At 43.5% G+C, this 19,153-nt stretch overlaps 1 protein-coding gene across 1 annotated transcript in view; it reads left to right on the top strand.

Moving 5' to 3' along the window:
* The window catches only part of CDC40 (cell division cycle 40), a 102,040-nt gene extending 91,266 nt beyond the window's left edge, over nucleotides 1-10,774 (top strand). Inside the window, exons 12-15 of the mRNA XM_075338345.1 lie at nucleotides 3,622-3,755; nucleotides 6,735-6,811; nucleotides 8,631-8,775; nucleotides 10,240-10,774. Of these exons, the coding sequence (XP_075194460.1) occupies nucleotides 3,622-3,755; nucleotides 6,735-6,811; nucleotides 8,631-8,775; nucleotides 10,240-10,417 (534 nt within the window). The 3' untranslated portion in view covers nucleotides 10,418-10,774. The remainder of the gene's footprint in view (nucleotides 1-3,621; nucleotides 3,756-6,734; nucleotides 6,812-8,630; nucleotides 8,776-10,239) is intronic.
* The last annotated feature ends 8,379 nt before the right edge of the window (nucleotides 10,775-19,153 follow it).

Genomic DNA, 19,153 nt, shown 5'->3' with positions numbered 1-19,153 from the left:
TCTGGTGGCCATAACTTCCCTCAGGAGAGTCTCTGATTTGGCTGCGCTCTCTTCGGAGTCACCTTTTTTGGTTTTTCATCAAGACAAGGTGGTTCTCCGTCCGACTCCGGACTTTCTTCCTAAGGTGGTCTCTCCTTTCCACCTTAACCAGGACATTACCCTACCTTCCTTTTGTCCTGCTCCTGTTCATCGCTTTGAAAAAGTGCTGCATACTCTGGATCTGGTGCGTGCTCTCCGGATCTATGTGTCTCGCACCGCTGCACTTAGGCGGTGCACTTCTCTTTTTGTGCTAACCACAGGTCGGCGCAAGGGCCTCTCTGCTTCTAAGCCGACCTTAGCCCGTTGGATTACATCGACCATTTTGGACGCCTACCAGAGTACTCGGGTGCCTCCCCCGCCGGGGATCAAGGCACATTCGACCAGAGCTGTCGGTGCCTCTTGGGCTTTTAGGCACCAGGCTACGGCTCAACAAGTCTGTCAGGCTGCCACTTGGACTAGCCTGCATACCTTTTCGAAACACCAATAATCAGCCTAGGTAAGATATGAATAAACTGGGAATTATATGTAGTAACGTGGTCTCCAAACATAGGAAAAAAGTACCACAAAATACCTTTTCGAAGCACTACCAAGTGCATGCTCATGCTTCGGCAGATGCGAGCTTGGGCAGACGCATCCTTCAGGCGGCTGTCGCCCATTTGTGAAGTTAGGTTCTGCCTACTTCTTAGTTTATTCTGTTTATTTCCCACCCAGGGACTGCTTTGGAACGTCCCATGGTCTGGGTCTCCCAAAGGAACGATAAAGAAAAAGAGAATTTTGTTTACTTACCGTAAATTCTTTTTCTTATAGTTCCGTATTGGGAGACCCAGCACCCTCCCTGTTGCCTGTTGGCAATTTTCTTGTTCCGCGTGTTCTCACCGGCTGTTGTCGTGGACAGAGTCTCCGGTTGTTCCGGCTCTTGCTCTGTTCTACTTGTGGGTGGCTATTCTCCTTCAGCTTTTGCACTAAACTGGCTGGGTCTGCTCACCAGGGGGTGTATAAGCTCAGAGGGAGGAGCTACACTTTTAAGTGTAGTACTTTGTGTGTCCTCCGGAGGCAGAAGCTAAACACCCTTGGTCTGGGTCTCCCAATACGGAACTATAAGAAAAAGAATTTACGGTAAGTAAACAAAATTCTTTTTTTTTTTTTTGCAATTTTTCCGCACTTGAAATTTTTTTTCCATTTTCCAGTACACTATATGGTAAAACTTATGGTTTCATTTAAAAGTACAACTCGTCCCGCAAAAAACAAGCCCTCATATGGCAAGATTGATGGAAAAATAAAAAAGTTACGCCTCTCGGAAGGTAGGGGAGCAAAAAACAAAAACGCAAAAACGGAAAGTGCCGGGGGCTGAAGGGGTTAAATAATTATCGAAAATGAAACAAATGTACATTGCGGCAGCAAAGATTGAGACAGAGACTGATTGCAGAAAAAGAATTAAAAATAAAAATACTGACCCTAAAGTTTGAAAATTGTAAAACTTTAGCCCAGTTTCCAATATTTTCACGAACACATAAAATATCGACCTTAATTTACCACTAATTTGAAGTACAACTTGTCTTGAAAAAAAACCCAGTCAGTCTCTGAATCACTGGCATATATCGTATTTTTCGTACTATAAGATGCTCCAGACTACAGACGCATCTAGGTTTTAGAGGAGGAAAATAGGAAAACAATTGAAGCAAAAATGTGGTCATGATGTACTGTTATAGAGGGCATCTGCTGCTGACACTGGTTTGGATGTAATGTCCCCCAATTCTGTACTAATGTCCCCCATCCTGGGGTATATGTTCCCCATCCTTGTCCCATCCAGGATTATATGGCCCTCATCCTGGTATATAGGTTTCCCATTCTGGTATATATGGCCAGCAACTGACTTCAGCATGTAAGCGACACAGTGTATGCTATGCATGCCGAACATGCCGATGTCAGCTGCTGGAATATTCACTCCTCTCCATGCCCATACACCCGGGCAGTGAATATTCATTCTCTTTAATAGCAGGAACACGTTATCACCCCAGCCACTGCAGGAAGCCAGTGGCTGGATAATCATGTATGGCTGCTATTAAAGAGAATGAATATTCACTGCACGCTACACCCATAATCCTGTTTACCTCTCGGCAATGGCTTCACTGCCGACAGGAGGGCAGGATTTTGGGTGTGGGGTGCAATGAATATAAACTTTCTTTAATAGCGGGTACACTGTTGGCCCCATCGCTGGCTCCTGCCTCCTGCGGCCCGCTCATCCGCTGTCGCTGCCTGCCAAAGCTAGGTACTGTACATACAGACTAAAAGACGCACCCCCACTTTTCTCCAAAATTTTGGGAGGGAAAGTGCATTTTATTGTCTGAAAAATACAATATTGAAGCATTCCCGTTATTACCTCATAAAGTGGCAGAATTGAAAAAATTGGCTCAGTCAGTAAGGTGAAAAGGGTAAATACCTTTTTTTTTTTTTCTTTTTTTTTTTCTTTTTTAATTTATAGTTGTTTTTAGTTAAGTTATTTTTACTAGGGGGCAGACCCACTCCAAGAGACTCCTGTGAGCCCATGCCCCTTGTAAAGACCATATAAATGAGCAATAAGTGGCAGGAATAAAATAAGAGCTAACACTGGTTTATTTTGATCTGGAGAAAGGTCCTCTTGTGAAATTGTTACAATCCACTTTTTGTCACAATAATGGCTAGTCAAGCAGCCCCACTCGTGGTCACTTGATAGCCACTGACTTGCTACAGTTCTGAAGGCTTTCTGCATTATCTATGAGAATAGGATGAGACACAGAAGTGGTTTACGTCTGCACCATGGTTGGTTAAAGAGAACCTGTCAGGTGCAATATGCACCCAGAACCATGAGCAGTTCTGGGTGCATATTGCTAATCCCTGCCTAACCGTCCCTGTATACACTAGCATAGATAAACAGATCTTTAGAAAATGTATTTCTAAAGATCCTTTATGATATGTTAATGAGGCCAGGGACTAGTCGCAAGGGCATAAGTTTCCCCCGACTAGTCTGCCCTCTTAGCATGTTACATGCACCTGTGGGTCCCAGCTTCAGAGGGGTGTAGTGCGCATGACCAAAAGTGCCTAAACTTATGATTATGAGCACTGACCCTAAAGTCGGCATCTGCAGTGGTGACAACAGACACAGGTACGCACGTCACCGCTGATGATGCTAGGCAATTGGCATCAAATAGCATATTAGTACTCCCCTGTGGGCATGCTAACATGCTAAGAGGGCGGCTAGTCGGGGGGAAATAATGCCCAGGGGACTAGTCCCCGTGCTCATTAGCATATAATATACGATTTTTAGAAATAATTTTTCAAAAGATCTGTTTATCTATGCTAGTGTATACAGGGACGGTTAGGCAGGGATTACTAATATGCACCCAGAACTGCTCCTGGTTCTGGGCAGCACATAGTGGACGTGACAGGTTCCCTTTAATGTGAAATACACTGCAGTTCTACCTATAAGTGTAAATTGTGAGTGACTGTATGTGTGTATTAGATTTGGATTATGGTTTGTACTGCTGCCCTTTTTAGTACATTCATGTTCCGTTTCGACAATAATGCCTACATTCAATCTTGCAGTGGGATATTCGAAGTGGGGAGATTGTCCAGGAGTACGACAGGCATCTGGGAGCGGTCAACACAATTACTTTTGTGGATGAGAACAGGCGTTTTGTAAGCACTTCTGATGATAAGAGCTTGAGAGTCTGGGAGTGGTAAGTGCCATATTGAATCATTCATCTGCAGTATTGAACGCGTACTATATAAAATCCATGGTGCAGGCATAAACACTTCTTGGGGATCAGCAAACCTCTTTCCCATCTAGACATATGCTTCACTCTTCCAGATGGTATTGATTGTACATTTCCCTAAGTTTTGTTCCTTTTTGTTTCTGCATTCCAGTGTTGCATACATTTGCATCTGTAATTAATGTTGAACAGCTTGTGCCTGTTTTGACAACTGCAGTGTATTTACTCCAGTAATTGAATCATGTGCCTGATGAGGAGCTGGTTTCTAGAATGTAGTCGCTTGGAGCAGTCTAGAGTCTAGATTGTCCATGGTTACAAGCTTAAAAATAATAAAGCTTTTATTTGTACGGTCCTTTTGTTTTGTCATGAAATCTTTCCTTTGCTTTTAAAACTTAAACGGGCATCCCTCAAGTTTCCGTGCTTGTCCATGATGCTGGCCACTCAGGCAAAGACAAATGATTTTATCCTGTTGACAAGTGAATTGGCAAATGAAAAGTCTTCAAAGGGGATGGCTGCTTTCTGGGACTGATGCCTAATGATATATGTAGATGTTAAATGGAACCTGTCACCAGGTTTTTCCCCTATGAGCTGTGGCCACCAACAGTGAGCCCTTATATACAGCATTCCAGAATACTGTATATAAGAGCCCAGGCTGCTCTGTATATCTTAAAAAACACCTTTATTATACTCGTGTTGGGGGCGGTCCGGTCCAGTGGGTGTCGCTGCTCTCGGTCTGGCGCCTCCTCCATCTTGTATGATGGCCGTCCTCCTGCCCAGCCCCGTGTGTATAATGCATCCTGCGTCATCCACACAGAGGCCGCCATTGCGGTCCTATGCACGTGCAGTTTGTTCTGCTCAGCTGTGGGCAGATGAAAGCACTGTAGCGCGCATGCGTGGGCGGTCTTTGAACTTCTCTTGCACATGCGCATTACAGGAACGCAATGGAGGCCTTTGTGTGGATGACGTAGGACGCATTATGCATTTGGCTTGGGAAGAGGATGGCGATCCCACAAGATGGAGGCTCTGGACTGAAAGCACCAACACTCATTGGACCAAATCGCCTCCAGGTGAGTATAATAATGGTATTTTTTGGTTATACAGAGTGACCTGGGCCCTTATATACAGTATTCTATAATACTGTATATAAGAGCTCACTGGTGGTGGCTGCAACTCATAAGGGAAAACCCGGTGACAGGTTCCCTTTAACCCCTTCAGCCCCCGGGCACTTTCCGTTTTTGCGTTTTTGTTTTTTGCTCCCCGTCTTCCGAGAGCCGTACCATTTTTATTTTTCCATCAATCTTGCCATATGAGGGCTTGTTTTTTGCGGGACGAGTTGTACTTTTAAATGAAATCATAAGTTTTACCATATAGTGTACTGGAAAACGGCAAAAAAATTCCAACTGCGGAAAAATTGCAAAAATGTGTGATCGTACAATAGTTTTTGGGATATTTTATTCACAATGTTCACTATATTGTAACACTGATGTGTTGTTGCGATGCCTCAGGTCAGTGCGAGTTTGTAGACACCAAACATGTATAGGTTTACTTGTATTTAAGGGGTTAAAAAAAATTCACAAGCTTGTCCAAAGAAAGTGGCGCACGTTTTGCGCCATTTTCAAAAACCCGTAACGTTCTCATTTTTTGGGATCTATGGCTCAGTGACGGCTTATTTTTTGTGTCTTGAGCTGACGTTTCTAATGGTACCATTTTTGCGCAGTTACTACGGTTTGATCGCCTGTTATTGAATTTTGCGCAAGACTTGCGGCGACCAAAAAACGTAATTTTTGCGTTTAGAATTTTTTTTGCCGCTACGCCGTTTACTGATCAGATTAATTAATTTTATATTTTGATAGATCGGGCATTTCTGAATGCGGCGATACCAAATATGTGTATATTTTTTATTTTTTTATCTCTTTAATTTTCAATGGGGCGAAAGGGGGGTGATTTGAACTTTTAGGTATTTTTTTAAACTTTTATTTACTTTTTTTTTAATTTTTTTTTATTTTACTAGTCCCCCTAGGGGGCTATAGCAATCAGCAATCCGATCGCTCTGATCTATCTGCAGATCTCAGCTACACAGTTGAGAACTGCAGATTTGGTGCTTTACTTTCAATGCCGGCTGTATTCCGGCATTGAGAGGAAGTGAGTCATGATAGCTACAGGCGTCATCACATGACCCTGTGCTACCATGGCAACCACCGAAAGTCACGTGATCGCGCACGTGACTTCTGGTGGGGGCGGCGGTAAGTAAAAATCATGGCCGCGCGCATATACATCTCACTGCCAGACTTTGGCAGTGAGATTTAAGGGGTTAAATGTTCCGAGTGGAATCGCATTCCATCCGGAACATGCAGGCACACATGTCAGCTGTTAAGAACAGCTGATATGTGCGCCGATAGCCGCAACCTGCAGGGGGCGGGGCTTTACCTCACACGCTCCATGACGGATAGATCCGTCCAAGGTCGTGAAGGGGTTAATATATCCCATCCCCCTCCTCCAGGTAAAATCTCATGGGTACCCATATGACAGCCTCACATTCCATGTGCAGGGACAGGCAGAAGAATCTCTTGACTCTGCATGTGCACTGCTGGTCTCTGTACAAAATAGGACATGGAGGAACAGGCAGTCCTATGGGTAAATCACATGACTGTCTTTGGAGCCATGGACACGGCTATTAATTACTTCATTCACTGTTTATACGTGGTATTCATGGGAGGTGGCAGAACTTTCATATGTGTCCTTTGGTATGAAATGAGGTATTTTTAGCCATTACATATCGGTTTGACATTTCCAATATGTTGTCAGATACTGGTCAATTTGTTTAACTCATTAATTCATGGTTGGAGCAGCATTCTCTTCACATAGCAATTTATGATTACAATAAAACTCGAAATGTAATACCAGATACTTTGGTTTTATAATCAAATGTTTTGTTTGTACCTTTAGGGACATCCCTGTAGATTTTAAGTACATAGCGGAGCCAAGTATGCACTCAATGCCTGCAGTTACCTTATCGCCCAATGGTGAGTGAAAGTGGCTAATGAAGCACTAAAGATGGCTCTCTTACATGTTATATGCATTATGTATAGCTTACTAGAATTGGACCACCAACTTGTAACATAGCTAGAATGCTACGTGGCAGTACACTGTAACATACGGCATTAAATCCTTGTCAGTGTATAATTGGCAACACTTCAGAAAATGTGATTAAATGTTGAAAAGGGTTTATTCACACACACAGATTTGTTGCAAAAATATGTGACTGAATATCCATTTTGTTCTCCTGAATGGGGCAGTATTGGTGTCAAACCCTTAGATTTCCAATCCCCATTCAGATGAATAAGACAGTTGCAGGTGTTTTCTCAGAAAATCAGCTGTGTATGAGTTTATCTTTACGGTGCGATAACATAGCAGAGGCCTGGGGATATTTCAGATGGAAAATTCAAGGTGTATTACAATATCATGAAAGTGCGAGAGATTTTTCCTGATCAACATGATGACTAAAACATCTGTGGTTATCCACATGGAAATTGACCTGCATTATGGATTTTAGCCCCTTTTAATGAACAAGTTGAAATATGGGATAAATCTGAAACAAAATCTTCTGAAATACGTGTGGATTCACCACAAAATGATTTTGTGTGGACTTACTCCCTTACTTTATATGGACATCTGTACCGAAACATTTAATTCACACTTCCTGGCTGCAACAAACTTGGACATTGTCCAACAGCTTGCATAAACGTTTCCTCGTTGGTCAACTATTAGAGTATGTTACAAGATTAAGCATAATTCACACATCGGTATTTTCCATGTATGAAAAATACAGACTGGTTAGCGTCTGGTGGAAAGAAACAAAGTTTCTCCACCTTCTCTTTTCTGACAGTCCGTGAAAATCTGATATCATCCAAGTGTTGTCCGTTTTTTTTCCCCCCTTGTTTCCATAGACTTGCATTGTCGATTTTGATCCAACACATAACTCCAAAATTTTCAGTGGATAACTCGGTCTGTGAAAAATCACAGATGTAAATGGCCTCATAGCATTTGTGCCTGTGATAATCTATCTGAGAAAACGCCAGCACACACCAGAATATCAGAAGTGTGAATGGGGCCTTCTAGTTTCTATGACCAGTCTGAGAACAAGTAACATGCAAAATCTGAAAAGTCTGCCGGATTATTCTGAAGGCTTGCTTCTGCTTTTTATTCAGTTCCTAGCTACATTGTCTGTAAGATCATGGCACCAGTCTTAATAGATTATCGGCATCATACTCCAGCTTTCCTGTTCATTAATCGACGCAGTCAGTTGACCATATAACTCGGCCGAGGATTGCATCGCAATGCTCCGACTGGCCATTGGCTCTCCTGACCCAGGCATGACAGCATCTTTTTCCATGCAGTTATTGCGCTCAAATCAGGAGAGCCAACGGCCAGTCCAAGCATTGGTATGTGATCCTTAACCAGGTTATACGGCCATGTGACTGCACCCTAAGGTGCATCTTACAACTGGTGTGGTCCTCTGCCATAAATATTAATCCAGTCGGGAACTGCAACACTTTTCTAATGTAGTTCACACTACTAAAGTTGTGTAAATTTGGATGAATTTGTCATTCGGGCTTCGCCCTGTTCAACCTAGCAATTGTAGCAATGCTGACTGGAACCATTTAAAAACTGAAATATGTAAAAAAAAAAAAAAAAAACAATTTGCGGCGTGAAGGTTTTTTTGTTCAAGAATTCTGACAAAAAACGCTTTATGTATTACTGTATGGAGTATATTTCTGCCTTTTTGTCGTAAAAAAAAAAGTATTTTGTATTTTTAGATTATTTTTTCACATTCATCAACAGGTAAATGGTTGGCTTGTCAGTCCATGGATAACCAGATCCTTATCTTTGGAGCACAAAACAGATTCAGATTAAATAAAAAGAAAATCTTCAAAGGTCATATGGTAGCAGGTTATGCTTGTCAAGTGGACTTTTCACCAGACATGAGGTAATTTTTAGATTTTTATTTTTTTTTTCATATCTTTCCTTTTAATCCTTTTAAAGCAATACAAACTAAGGCTATGTGCGCACTAGAAAATTACTTTTTCTTAAGGAAAAACCGGACCCTGTGAAAGAATCTCGCACCTGCAGTAAAAAAACGCAACGAAATCCGCATGCGGTTTTGCCTCATTTTGGTGCGGATATGCCGCAAGTTGGTCCCTACCGCTTTTTACCAATAATTAACGGCAAATCTGCAGTGACCTGCAGGAAAGAAGTGACATGCACTTTAATTCCGCAGCGGAAAATCCACGGGTAAACCCGCAGGGAGAAAAAAACGCAGTGTGTGCACAGCTTTTTTAAATCCCCATAGATTTTGCTGGAGAAGGACTGCAGAAATGTTATAAACATTTTCTGCAGCGAAATCCACGGCAATTCCACGGGTAAATCCGCAGCGTGCGCACAGGGCCTAAGGCCGGCGTCACACGCTACGATATATCGGGCGATATGTCGTCAGGGTCACGTTGTTAGTGACGCACATCCGGCATCATTTGACATATCATAGCGTGTGACAGCGACGAACGACTGTGAACGAGCAAAAATACTCACCTTATCGTTGCTCGTTGACATGTTCATTTTCAAAATGTTGGTTCTCCTTCTGTGCTCCGGTTGTTCATCGTTCCCGAGGCAGCACACATCGCTCCGTGTGACACCCCGGGAACAACGAACACAGCTTACCTGCGTCCTGCTGGCAATGCGGAAGGAAGTTGGTGGGATGTTACGTCCCGCTCATCTCCGCCCGTCCGCTTCTATTGCCTGGCCGCTGTGTGACGTTGCTGTGATGACAAATGTCCCTCCCCCTTCATGAAGAGGATGTTCGCCGCCCACAGCAACGTTGTCTGGGAGGTAAGTGCGTGTGACAGGGGATTAACTACTTTGTGTAACACGGGCAACTAATTGCCCGTGATGCACAAACGACGGGGGCGGGTACGATCGCTCGTGCGATCGCACGACAGATCGTACCGTGTGAAGCTGGCCTAACTTGGCAGTTAGTTGGTTGATGTAGAATCTTAACACCTTCACGACATTTGAAATGCCTATATGTCATGGTTGGATAGGGGTTCCCAACTGATGTATAGGTATATCATGGCGATCGTGCGGGGTACAGTAGCTGTGCCTGTTTGATCATCACCAGGAGCTCAGCAGCTCAGCTTATGTGACAGCCGAGACCCGGCTCTCACAGCCAGGAGCGCTGCTTATTCCGCCATGGTCTGTTTAAACCCCTTAATGCTACGATCAATATCGATCACAACAGTTAGGAGGCTCAGAATAAGTAATAAGCTAAAAAGTGCATCTTCTAGCTTGAATAAATTAATACTTACACACATTAGGTTCAACTTTTCATTAATTAAGACTTTTTATCCTAGCTTCTATTGGTATGATTATCCTAATTACTGTATTTCTTTTTGACCAGCTACGTGGTGTCTGGTGATGCTGATGGAAAGCTGAACATCTGGGACTGGAAGACTACTAAACTATACAGTAGATTAAAGGCCCACGATAAAGTGTGTATAGGTGCAGTATGGCACCCTCATGAAACATCCAAAGTGATCACCTGTGGATGGGATGGTCTCATCAAACTGTGGGACTGAATCACAAGTGCCTGTGCCGGATGAATGAACTGTTATTTTATTTAAAGTACTTTACACTTTGCTTGGGCGGACTACTAAGATTAAGGAGCCGGTCTTTTGAAAATGAGTTGCCCACCCTGAAAGGTGTAGATGGGACCACTTCATCTCTCATCTCTTTTTGAAGATATTTGCTCATACTTTGTAAGAATGTACATCCCTAACACACCAGTGCTGAGTGTTCAGTGGCATCATGCAAGTTGTGTACTCTTGTTATATGTCGATCTGTATGTGTATATGAAAGCTCAGACAAGCATATTAATCTGTACAGAAGTTTTTATTTTTAAGTGAAAAATAAAATTGTAAATTTGCTCTTTTCTACATCCTGGCTTCTTTGCAGTTGATCTATTCTTACTTCTATTTTCTGCCTAGAAAGCATTTTGCCATCTGTGTTATTAGCAAAGTTTTTTTTACAGTTGATAAAGTATCGATATACTGTAGATTCTGCTGGTAATTGGTTAATATGTTAGTAATTTTTCATGAATGCAAATATCTGAGTATAATTGACTATTTCATATTTCAGATTAATCCAATCAATCACGGTATAAACGCAGCCCTCCATGATGAGCCTGACTCACAATAATCAGGCGTTCTGCAACTTTCTAATATACTTTTATGAAATGTTTTTCCTTTTAAAAATCTGTTTCCTGTCAGTGAATAGGAAACTTTATATTCTTAAAGGGAAGCAAACATCAGCATTTTCCTATATAAGGTGCAGCCAGTGCAGTACTGGCACTATCAGGCACATTGTGTACATACCATTAGTGGGCAGCTCGGGTGTGTAGGCTGTGAAATCCAAGTTTATAAAGTTTGAAAATTCATCATGTTTTTGATTGACGTGCGCACCTCTGCTGCTAATGTCCAGGCGGGTTATGCACGTGTATCCCCCCCCCCCCCCGTTCCTCCCTCCCTCTGGCTGTATGTAAATTTCTCTCTTCAGTTACACGGCGTCTGAGTTAGCGCCTGCGCATAGCGCTCATCTCCGGCACCGTGTTTCTGAAGCCCACAGTATTATTGTGCATGAGAGGGCGGAGCATGCACCCTCGCTTCTTCAGATCTGTTGTGACCACGGGAGCGCGCGCGGTCACAACAGGACTGGAGAACAGCTGATCTTACCGATTAGCTGCAGCAGACGATATCGTAGCAGACGTCTGCTGCAGCTAATCTGGGTAAGATCAGCTGTTCTCCAGTCCTGTTGTGACCCCTTATATTGCCCAGTCTTTAGACCTTGCCTTCATCACACTCCCCCCTCCTTGCTATAACCTCACATTGTCCTCCCATTCTGCCCCCTCTCCATACCACCCCCTCCACTACCCAGTCTTTATTCTGTGCCCCTCACATTCTTCTCATCCCTTACTGTCTCCTCACTACCTCCTGTGTGTCCATATATTTTTCCACCTCACTCCCCATCCTGCCCACTTGCTCCTCATACCATGTCACTCTTTTTATTCTTTCCTCAAAATTTCTTTCCAGTTCGCTCCACATCCTTTGTCCCCATGCATCACCCCCTCATCCTCTCTGTCCCCATGCATCACCCCTCATCCTCTCTGTACCCATGCATCACCCCTCATCCTCTCTGTACCCATGCATCACCCCTCATCCTCTCTGTACCCATGCATCACCCCTCATCCTCTCTGTACCCATGCATCACCCCTCATCCTCTCTGTACCCATGCATCACCCCTCATCCTCTGTCCCCATGCATCACCCCTCATCCTCTCTGTCCCCATGCATCACCCCTCATCCTCTCTGTCCCCATGCATCACCCCTCATCCTCTCTGTCCCCATGCATCACCCCTCATCCTCCGTCCCCATGCATCACCCCTCATCCTCTCTGTCCCATGCATGACACCTCATCCTCTCTGTCCCCATGCATGACACCTCATCCTCTCTGTCCCCATGCATGACACCTCATCCTCTCTCTCCCCATGCATGAAACCTCATCCTCTCTCTCTCCATGCATGAAACCTCATCCTCTCTCCCCATACTGTGTCCACAGATATTGCCCCCCCCCACCCTCTATCCCCCTTAAGTGTGTCCACAGATTGTTCCCATTCCCACCCCTCTGTCCCCCCCATATTGTGTCCAGTTTCCTCCCTGACCCTCTCTCCCCCATACTGTTTCATAAATACTCCCCTCTCACCCCATAATGTTCCTCCTCCGTCTCTTCTTCAGCTCCACAGTGGAGCACTTATCAGCGTTCTCTGCTGCCTCCGCGCTGCGGCGCTAGCTTCCGGGTCAGCAGTCTTATCAGCTTACCTGATCACATGAAAGCCGTCACACTGACCCGGAAGTCAGCGCCAGGCATCACCGCTTCAATTGTCCTCGCGTCTGACAGATACAATACTCAATTGAGCAGTGCGAGCCGCGCGCTGCACTTTCTAGGAGTGCGGCTGTCAGCGTGACAGCCGCGCTCAAAGAATAGCGTCTCCCACCCCGGCAGACTTCCACACCGCAGCATCAGGCAGCCCGACAGCGCCCCGACAGCTCCCCCCTAGATACGCCTCTGGCTTGTGCCTCCGCTCCACACATGGCTAATTTGTATAGTTTACAAATTAGCCATGTGGACAGAGCCAGAGGTGCTCTTCAGATTTTCCGGTACGCCGTACTGCCGCAAAGAAAGCACTGTATATATGTACTAATATCACTGCTGAGTACATAAAGAGTAAAAGTGATGAGTTGGCACCTTGATTATGAGAGTAAGCAGTTCATGAAAAGTGCAATACATAGGTAATTTGGTCACACAATCAGGTGGCACATAGTATGATGTGCTGGGTATAACCTACTAAAGAGAGGAGTCAGTAACATGTGCAATATATCTTTAGTGCGGTCACATAATAGTCAAGTGACATAGTAAAATGTGCTGGGTATTACCTGCTGATGAGAGGAGTGACTAGCGTGTGCCGCCCACCCCTCATAGTGACTGGATCTGTCAGGGGGTTTCGCCTGAATCACGTATTTCAGAGATGTAGATGGAAACCCTAAAGTAAGTGCTCTGCATAGAGCACAGGATAAATGTGAATTGATCCAAAATATTTGTTACTCCAAATTGCTACTAATAGCATTCAATCCAACCCACAAAAATGCAATTACCAGCTCAGGCACGTCATCTGTTAATGGAAATATTGCAAATCTGCCACTGACGTGCCCAAATATTGTAATGTCCATGTTGTTGTGCCCAGCTTGTGCTTCTAGAAGTTCACATGTAAATTAAGCAGGCTTTCCTCACTCGATGCCAAGCATGTGGACATTAACTGTGGTTTAGGCACATTGTGATGCTCAGAAGGGAGGGGGCATTTCCATTTGGAAGTGCAGATTTAACTGGATTTCTTTTTGGGGCCATAGTGCTTTTCCAGAACCTTTTGTGCTACCAGTAATGTGGAAACCTTCTATTTTTCATTCTGCAACATTTACTGCGTTTGACTCCATGGGTATTTTCCAGGGAAAAAAAATCGTCACTACACCTGTAGATGAATTCCCAGTGAAGTATAATTTCCAGAATGGAGTCACTTGAGGGGGGTTCTGTTGTTCAGGCACTTAGGGGCTCTGCAAATAGATTCTGCAAACTATTCTAAGAAAATCCTAGCTACAAAGGTGAAATGGCGCTCCGTCCCTCCCAAGACTTCCCGTGCGGCCAAACAGTACTAGAGAATCGCATGTGGAGTATTCCACGTTCATATTAATTTGTGTGACACATTTTGGGGCGCTTTTTTTTAACCTATTTCCCCTGATGAAAATTGGAAATCTGGCGCTAAAACCATTTTAGTGGTAAAAATGTATTTTTTTTTTCTTCACCGCCTAATGTAATAAAAATGTAATAAAATTATTGTACTGCGCCCCTAGATCAATAAATTTACAGGTGCAGTTTGTAAAATGGGCTCACTTGTTGGGTATTTCTGCTGTTTTGGCACCTTGGCAGCCTAGTCAACGTGACCTGGCATCAGCAAACCATTCCACAAAAATCTGTACTATAATATAGTGCTCCTTCCCGTCTCAGATTTGCACTGTAGTTCCCGATTATAAGTAGGGTATTGGCATACTTAGGAAACATTACACAACAAACTGTGGCCCATTTTTTTCTTATTAGCCCTTATAAAAATTAAAACCTTGGGGCTAAAATACCGTAGCAAAACCAAAATAAAAAAAGGTATTGTTTCTTCACTGCCCAATGGTACAAATTCTGTGGCACACCTGTGGTATCAATATGGTCACTGCACCTCAGCATTAATTCATTGAGGGGTATAGTTTGGCAGACCCCCTATAAGTGACCCCATCTTGCAATGTGACATGGCACCCCCAAACCATTGCAGCTAAATTTGAACTCCAATGTAGCACTCCTTTCCTTCTGAGCGTTGCACTGTGCTAAAAGTAGTTTTCGACCACACAGTGGGCATTTGCATACTCTGGAGAAATTGTTTGACAAATTGTATAGTTCATTTTCTGCTATTACTTTTTGAAATTTAAAATTTTAGGATCAAAGCAATGTTTTAGTGAAAAAAGGTAAGTTTTTATTTCCGAAGCACAATGTCATAAAATTCCGTGAATCACCTGAGGATGAAATTGCTTACTACACCCATATATGAATTCCTTGACAAATGTCCTGTTGTGTATAAATATGTGACTTCAGATTTTGTGTTATACCATGCCTGATGAAGAGACCTGAGTAGTCTCGAACGTTTGCTATTATTGCCATCTTTTCAGTTAGCCATTAAAAGGTATCAACCACTGAGGACTTCAGTTCTTTTAAACTATTTTTTATCTATACTGGCTAACACGGTACAAAAATATATTTTACCTTGACAAATATGATGTCTCCAGAATGGGCTCACTTGGTTGGCATGTCAGGGAATCTTTGAAGGAGACATGGCATCCGCAGTCTATTCCAGACAAAATGTTGCCCCTTCCCTTCCAAGCCCTACCGTGCACCCAAACAGTAAATTTCCACCATATATGAAGTATCAGTGTACTTAAGAGAAAATACACAACAAATTGCTTGGTCCATTTTCTTGTTACCCTTGTGAAAATGAAACATTTGGAGATAAAGCAACATCTTTGTGTTTAAAATAGTTTTTTGGTTTTTTTTCATTTTCACTGCTCAACATTATAAAACTCTGTGAAGCACCTGTGTGCTCATTACACCTCGAGAGATTTTGCAAAAGTATATTGTAAAGAATACCCAGAACCCCCCCCCCCCCCTGTCCTCAATTGACAGGATAATATATAAGGCCCTGCTTCTGGTGAGATCTGATTGACTATGATGTATGTCAGGCCTCCGGTTGTGATCACACTGAGGTGTCAGTGGACTGACACATGGCGCGCTTTCCCTCGGCGACAAACTCATATTCAGCTGTCCCTACTATACAATGGAAGATGAGGGTGTAATTCATTCATATCTGACTGAGCACGCCTCCCACAGGCTTGAGGAGGTTTTCATTTTCAATTTAAGTAGTTTCCTGGCTGCCCAAAATTTGTAGGCTTTAAGCCCAGATAGAGGCATATTAGCTTAGGACACAACAATCAACCTTGTGACTGGTGGTTGGGCTCTCATAAACTGGCCATTTTATGAGCTCCGCATCTAATTTTAACACTAGAAGTCCCAGAAATTTTGAGCTCCCCCCTGAAGTCCCAAAAGAGTCAAATCGCTGCTGAGCCACGGTTTCTGTGACGCAGTAGCGATCCCGTTAGCGATCTTGTTATGTGTGACATCTACCAGCGATCAGGCCCCTGCTGTGAGATCGCTAGTCATTGCAGAATGGTCCAGGCCATTTTTTTCAAAGGCGATGTCCTGCTGGGCAGGATCCATCGCTGTATTTGACACTGTGTGACAGAGTCACAGTGACTGCTGAGATCGTTATACAGGTCGCTACTGTGACCTGTATCGTTCCTGCATCGTTGGTAAGGTCCGACTGTGTGACATCTCACCAGCGACTTACCAGGAGATCCCTATCAGGTCACATCGTTTTCGGGATCGCTGGTAAGTCGTGTGTGACTGGGCCTTAACTAGAAACGAAATGGCTAAACTCAATGGAAAACAACAACCTCCTGTGGTGCGACAGTAATGGCCTTAATTACAGAACAAAAGACGGTGATTATAGGATGTTAGCTAAAATCCCTCAGGTCATTCGACCCGTCTCTGGGTTCCAAAGGTAGAAATGTTAAATGACCCCTCTCTGGGACTTCTAGTGTTAAAACTTAATTTTAATAGCAATAATGCAGTTCCAAAATTCCTACATTCTATGTTTGCATACCTTTCAGACATTTCAACACCATCATTGCATCTTCTGGCAGAAAACCACACTAAAAGGCGTCAAAACTGGTTTTGTGCATTTTTTTTTGCCACTAGATGCAGATTTGGTGCTGAAATTTATATACCAAATTCCTGCACCAAATCTGCATCTCCTGGCAAAAACCCCGCATCAATATTGCATCAAAACTGCATCGCATTTTGATACATTTTTTTTTTGCCAGAAGATGTAGATTTTGTGCAGGAATTTGGTGTATAAATTTCAGCACCAAATCTGCATCTCTTGTCAAAATATCACATCAGAACTGCATTGCAATTTGATGCATTTTTTTTGCCAGGAGATACAGTATTGGTGTAGGAATTTTGTGTATAAATATCAGCACCATATCTGCATCTCTTGCGAAAAAGGCGGTTTTCTGCCAGGAGATGCAGGTCTCATTGAACTTAATGAGCTCACCTGAGGTGAAGTCAGAGTTCAATGAGGCCACTTGAGATCAATTTACGTATGGTCATAAGTGGGATACCATGAGACCCTCCAGCTATGACTGCAGACAAACTCAGTGACATCACTACTCACAGCTTCGGTTCCGTCAGTCTCTGCCTGAAGCCACATCTATTGTGCCCCTGTGCTGCGACTATGTAGCAGAGCCAGGATCATCGTGGGACCTCTTGTTGATTAATGGAAAAACAAAACATGTTTAATTGAGTTTATAATTCCCTAAATATGCTAAGAAAAGTTGCTCTAAGACACATATGGCTTGAACCTTAAGGGTGCGTGCCCAGAATCAGTGTTTGCAGCGTTTTGGATGCACCGTATTTTCGCTGCATTTAAAACGCTGCGTTGTACAGTACAAGCACAGTGGATGGGATTTCTAGAAATCTCATGCCCACTGTGCGTGTATGGCCCACAGCAAACACTGACCTGCTGTAAATTTGTTGCTGTGGAGTCACAAGCGTCCTCCATAGGGAGAACACAAGTGAGAGACCGCAGCGTCCTGAACCCTGACCGTGGGCACAGGCAGCTGCGGTCTCATGCGTTCTCCTGCGGAGGAGACTCACAGCCCCGCAGGTCAGGACCCGCCGCGTCCAGGACACAGCGGGTCCTGATTGTGGGCACATACCCTAAGACTTCCAGCAGATGAATAACTTTTTTTCATTATTGAACCCCCACCTGATTGTCTGTAACACTCTGAACATTACATTTATTTTTCTTCCTTCGGTTCAGTTTCTGGTCTACTTTTGAACTTCTGGAAATTTAGATTTTTTTCCCCTGCTTTCTTTGTCTTCTGTATTATCAACTAGTGTCTACTGCGCCTGTGTGATAGATATTTAGAGATGGGAGAGGGGAGCCAGCACGATCTGAAAATGGCATGCGTCATATAAAAAGTGCAAATTCACAGATTTATTCCAACTGTACTATAATATGAATTGAGATTTTTAGCAAATAACTGATCAATTCTTTGAGCCACCCCTGCCAACGTCACGGCAAATTTCAATAGGGGGTCCTACACTATATTATGTATTTCATGTGCCATGCGGCCTCCTAGATAAAGTTAAAAGCAGAACCATAATGGAGCACACATACCTGTAACCTGTATATATAACCGCTTCTATGTTGCAAAAGAGGCAGCCCAGGTCCCAGTATGTGGAGCAAGCTCTACACATACCAGGACTATATCAGAACTATGAAATACATAATATAGTGTAGGGACCCCCCTATTGAGATTTGCCGTGACGTTGGCAGGGGTGGCTTAAAGAATTGATCAATTATTTGCTAAAAATCTCATGTTTTTATTATAGTACAGTTGGAATAAATCTGTGAATTTGCACTTTTTATATGATGCATGCCATTTTCAGATCGTGCTGGCTCCTTTTTCACTGTTATGACTGTAGTTATGCTACATTTTTCTGGCGGCTAACCACCACCATACTATGCACGCCTGACTTTGGTTTGCAATGTATTCCTCCTGTTGGTAGCTGTTCACATTCAGTTGCCTCACCCCTTTCCACAGGCAATGCTAATTAAGCACCATACTTGGATCTGGTCCGCCTTTATCAATGGTTGCTGTCTGGCACTGGGAGGGTCAGTTCTAATATAGTCCTGGTAGGTGTAGAGCTTGCTCCACGTACTGGGACCTGGGCTGGCCTCTATCCATAATTGCCTCTTTTGCAACATGGAAGCGGCTGTATACAGGTTACAGGTATGTGTGCTCCATTATGGTTCTGCTTTTAACTTTATATAGGAGGCCGCATGGCACATAAAATACATAATATAGGTTAGGACCCCCCTATTGAGATTTGCTGTGACGTTGGCAGGGGTGGCTCAAATAATTGATCAATTATTTGCTAAAAATCTCATTTTTTATTATAGTACAGTTGGAATAAATCTGTGAATTTGCACTTTTTATATGATGCATGCCATTTTCAGCTCGTGCTGGCTCCTTTTTCACTGTTATG

Source organism: Anomaloglossus baeobatrachus, chromosome 3 (genome assembly GCF_048569485.1).
Source record: "Anomaloglossus baeobatrachus isolate aAnoBae1 chromosome 3, aAnoBae1.hap1, whole genome shotgun sequence".
Lineage (NCBI taxonomy): Eukaryota > Metazoa > Chordata > Amphibia > Anura > Aromobatidae > Anomaloglossus > Anomaloglossus baeobatrachus.
Note: the sequence above shows the minus strand (reverse complement) of the source record. Positions and strands in the feature narration are given on the sequence as shown.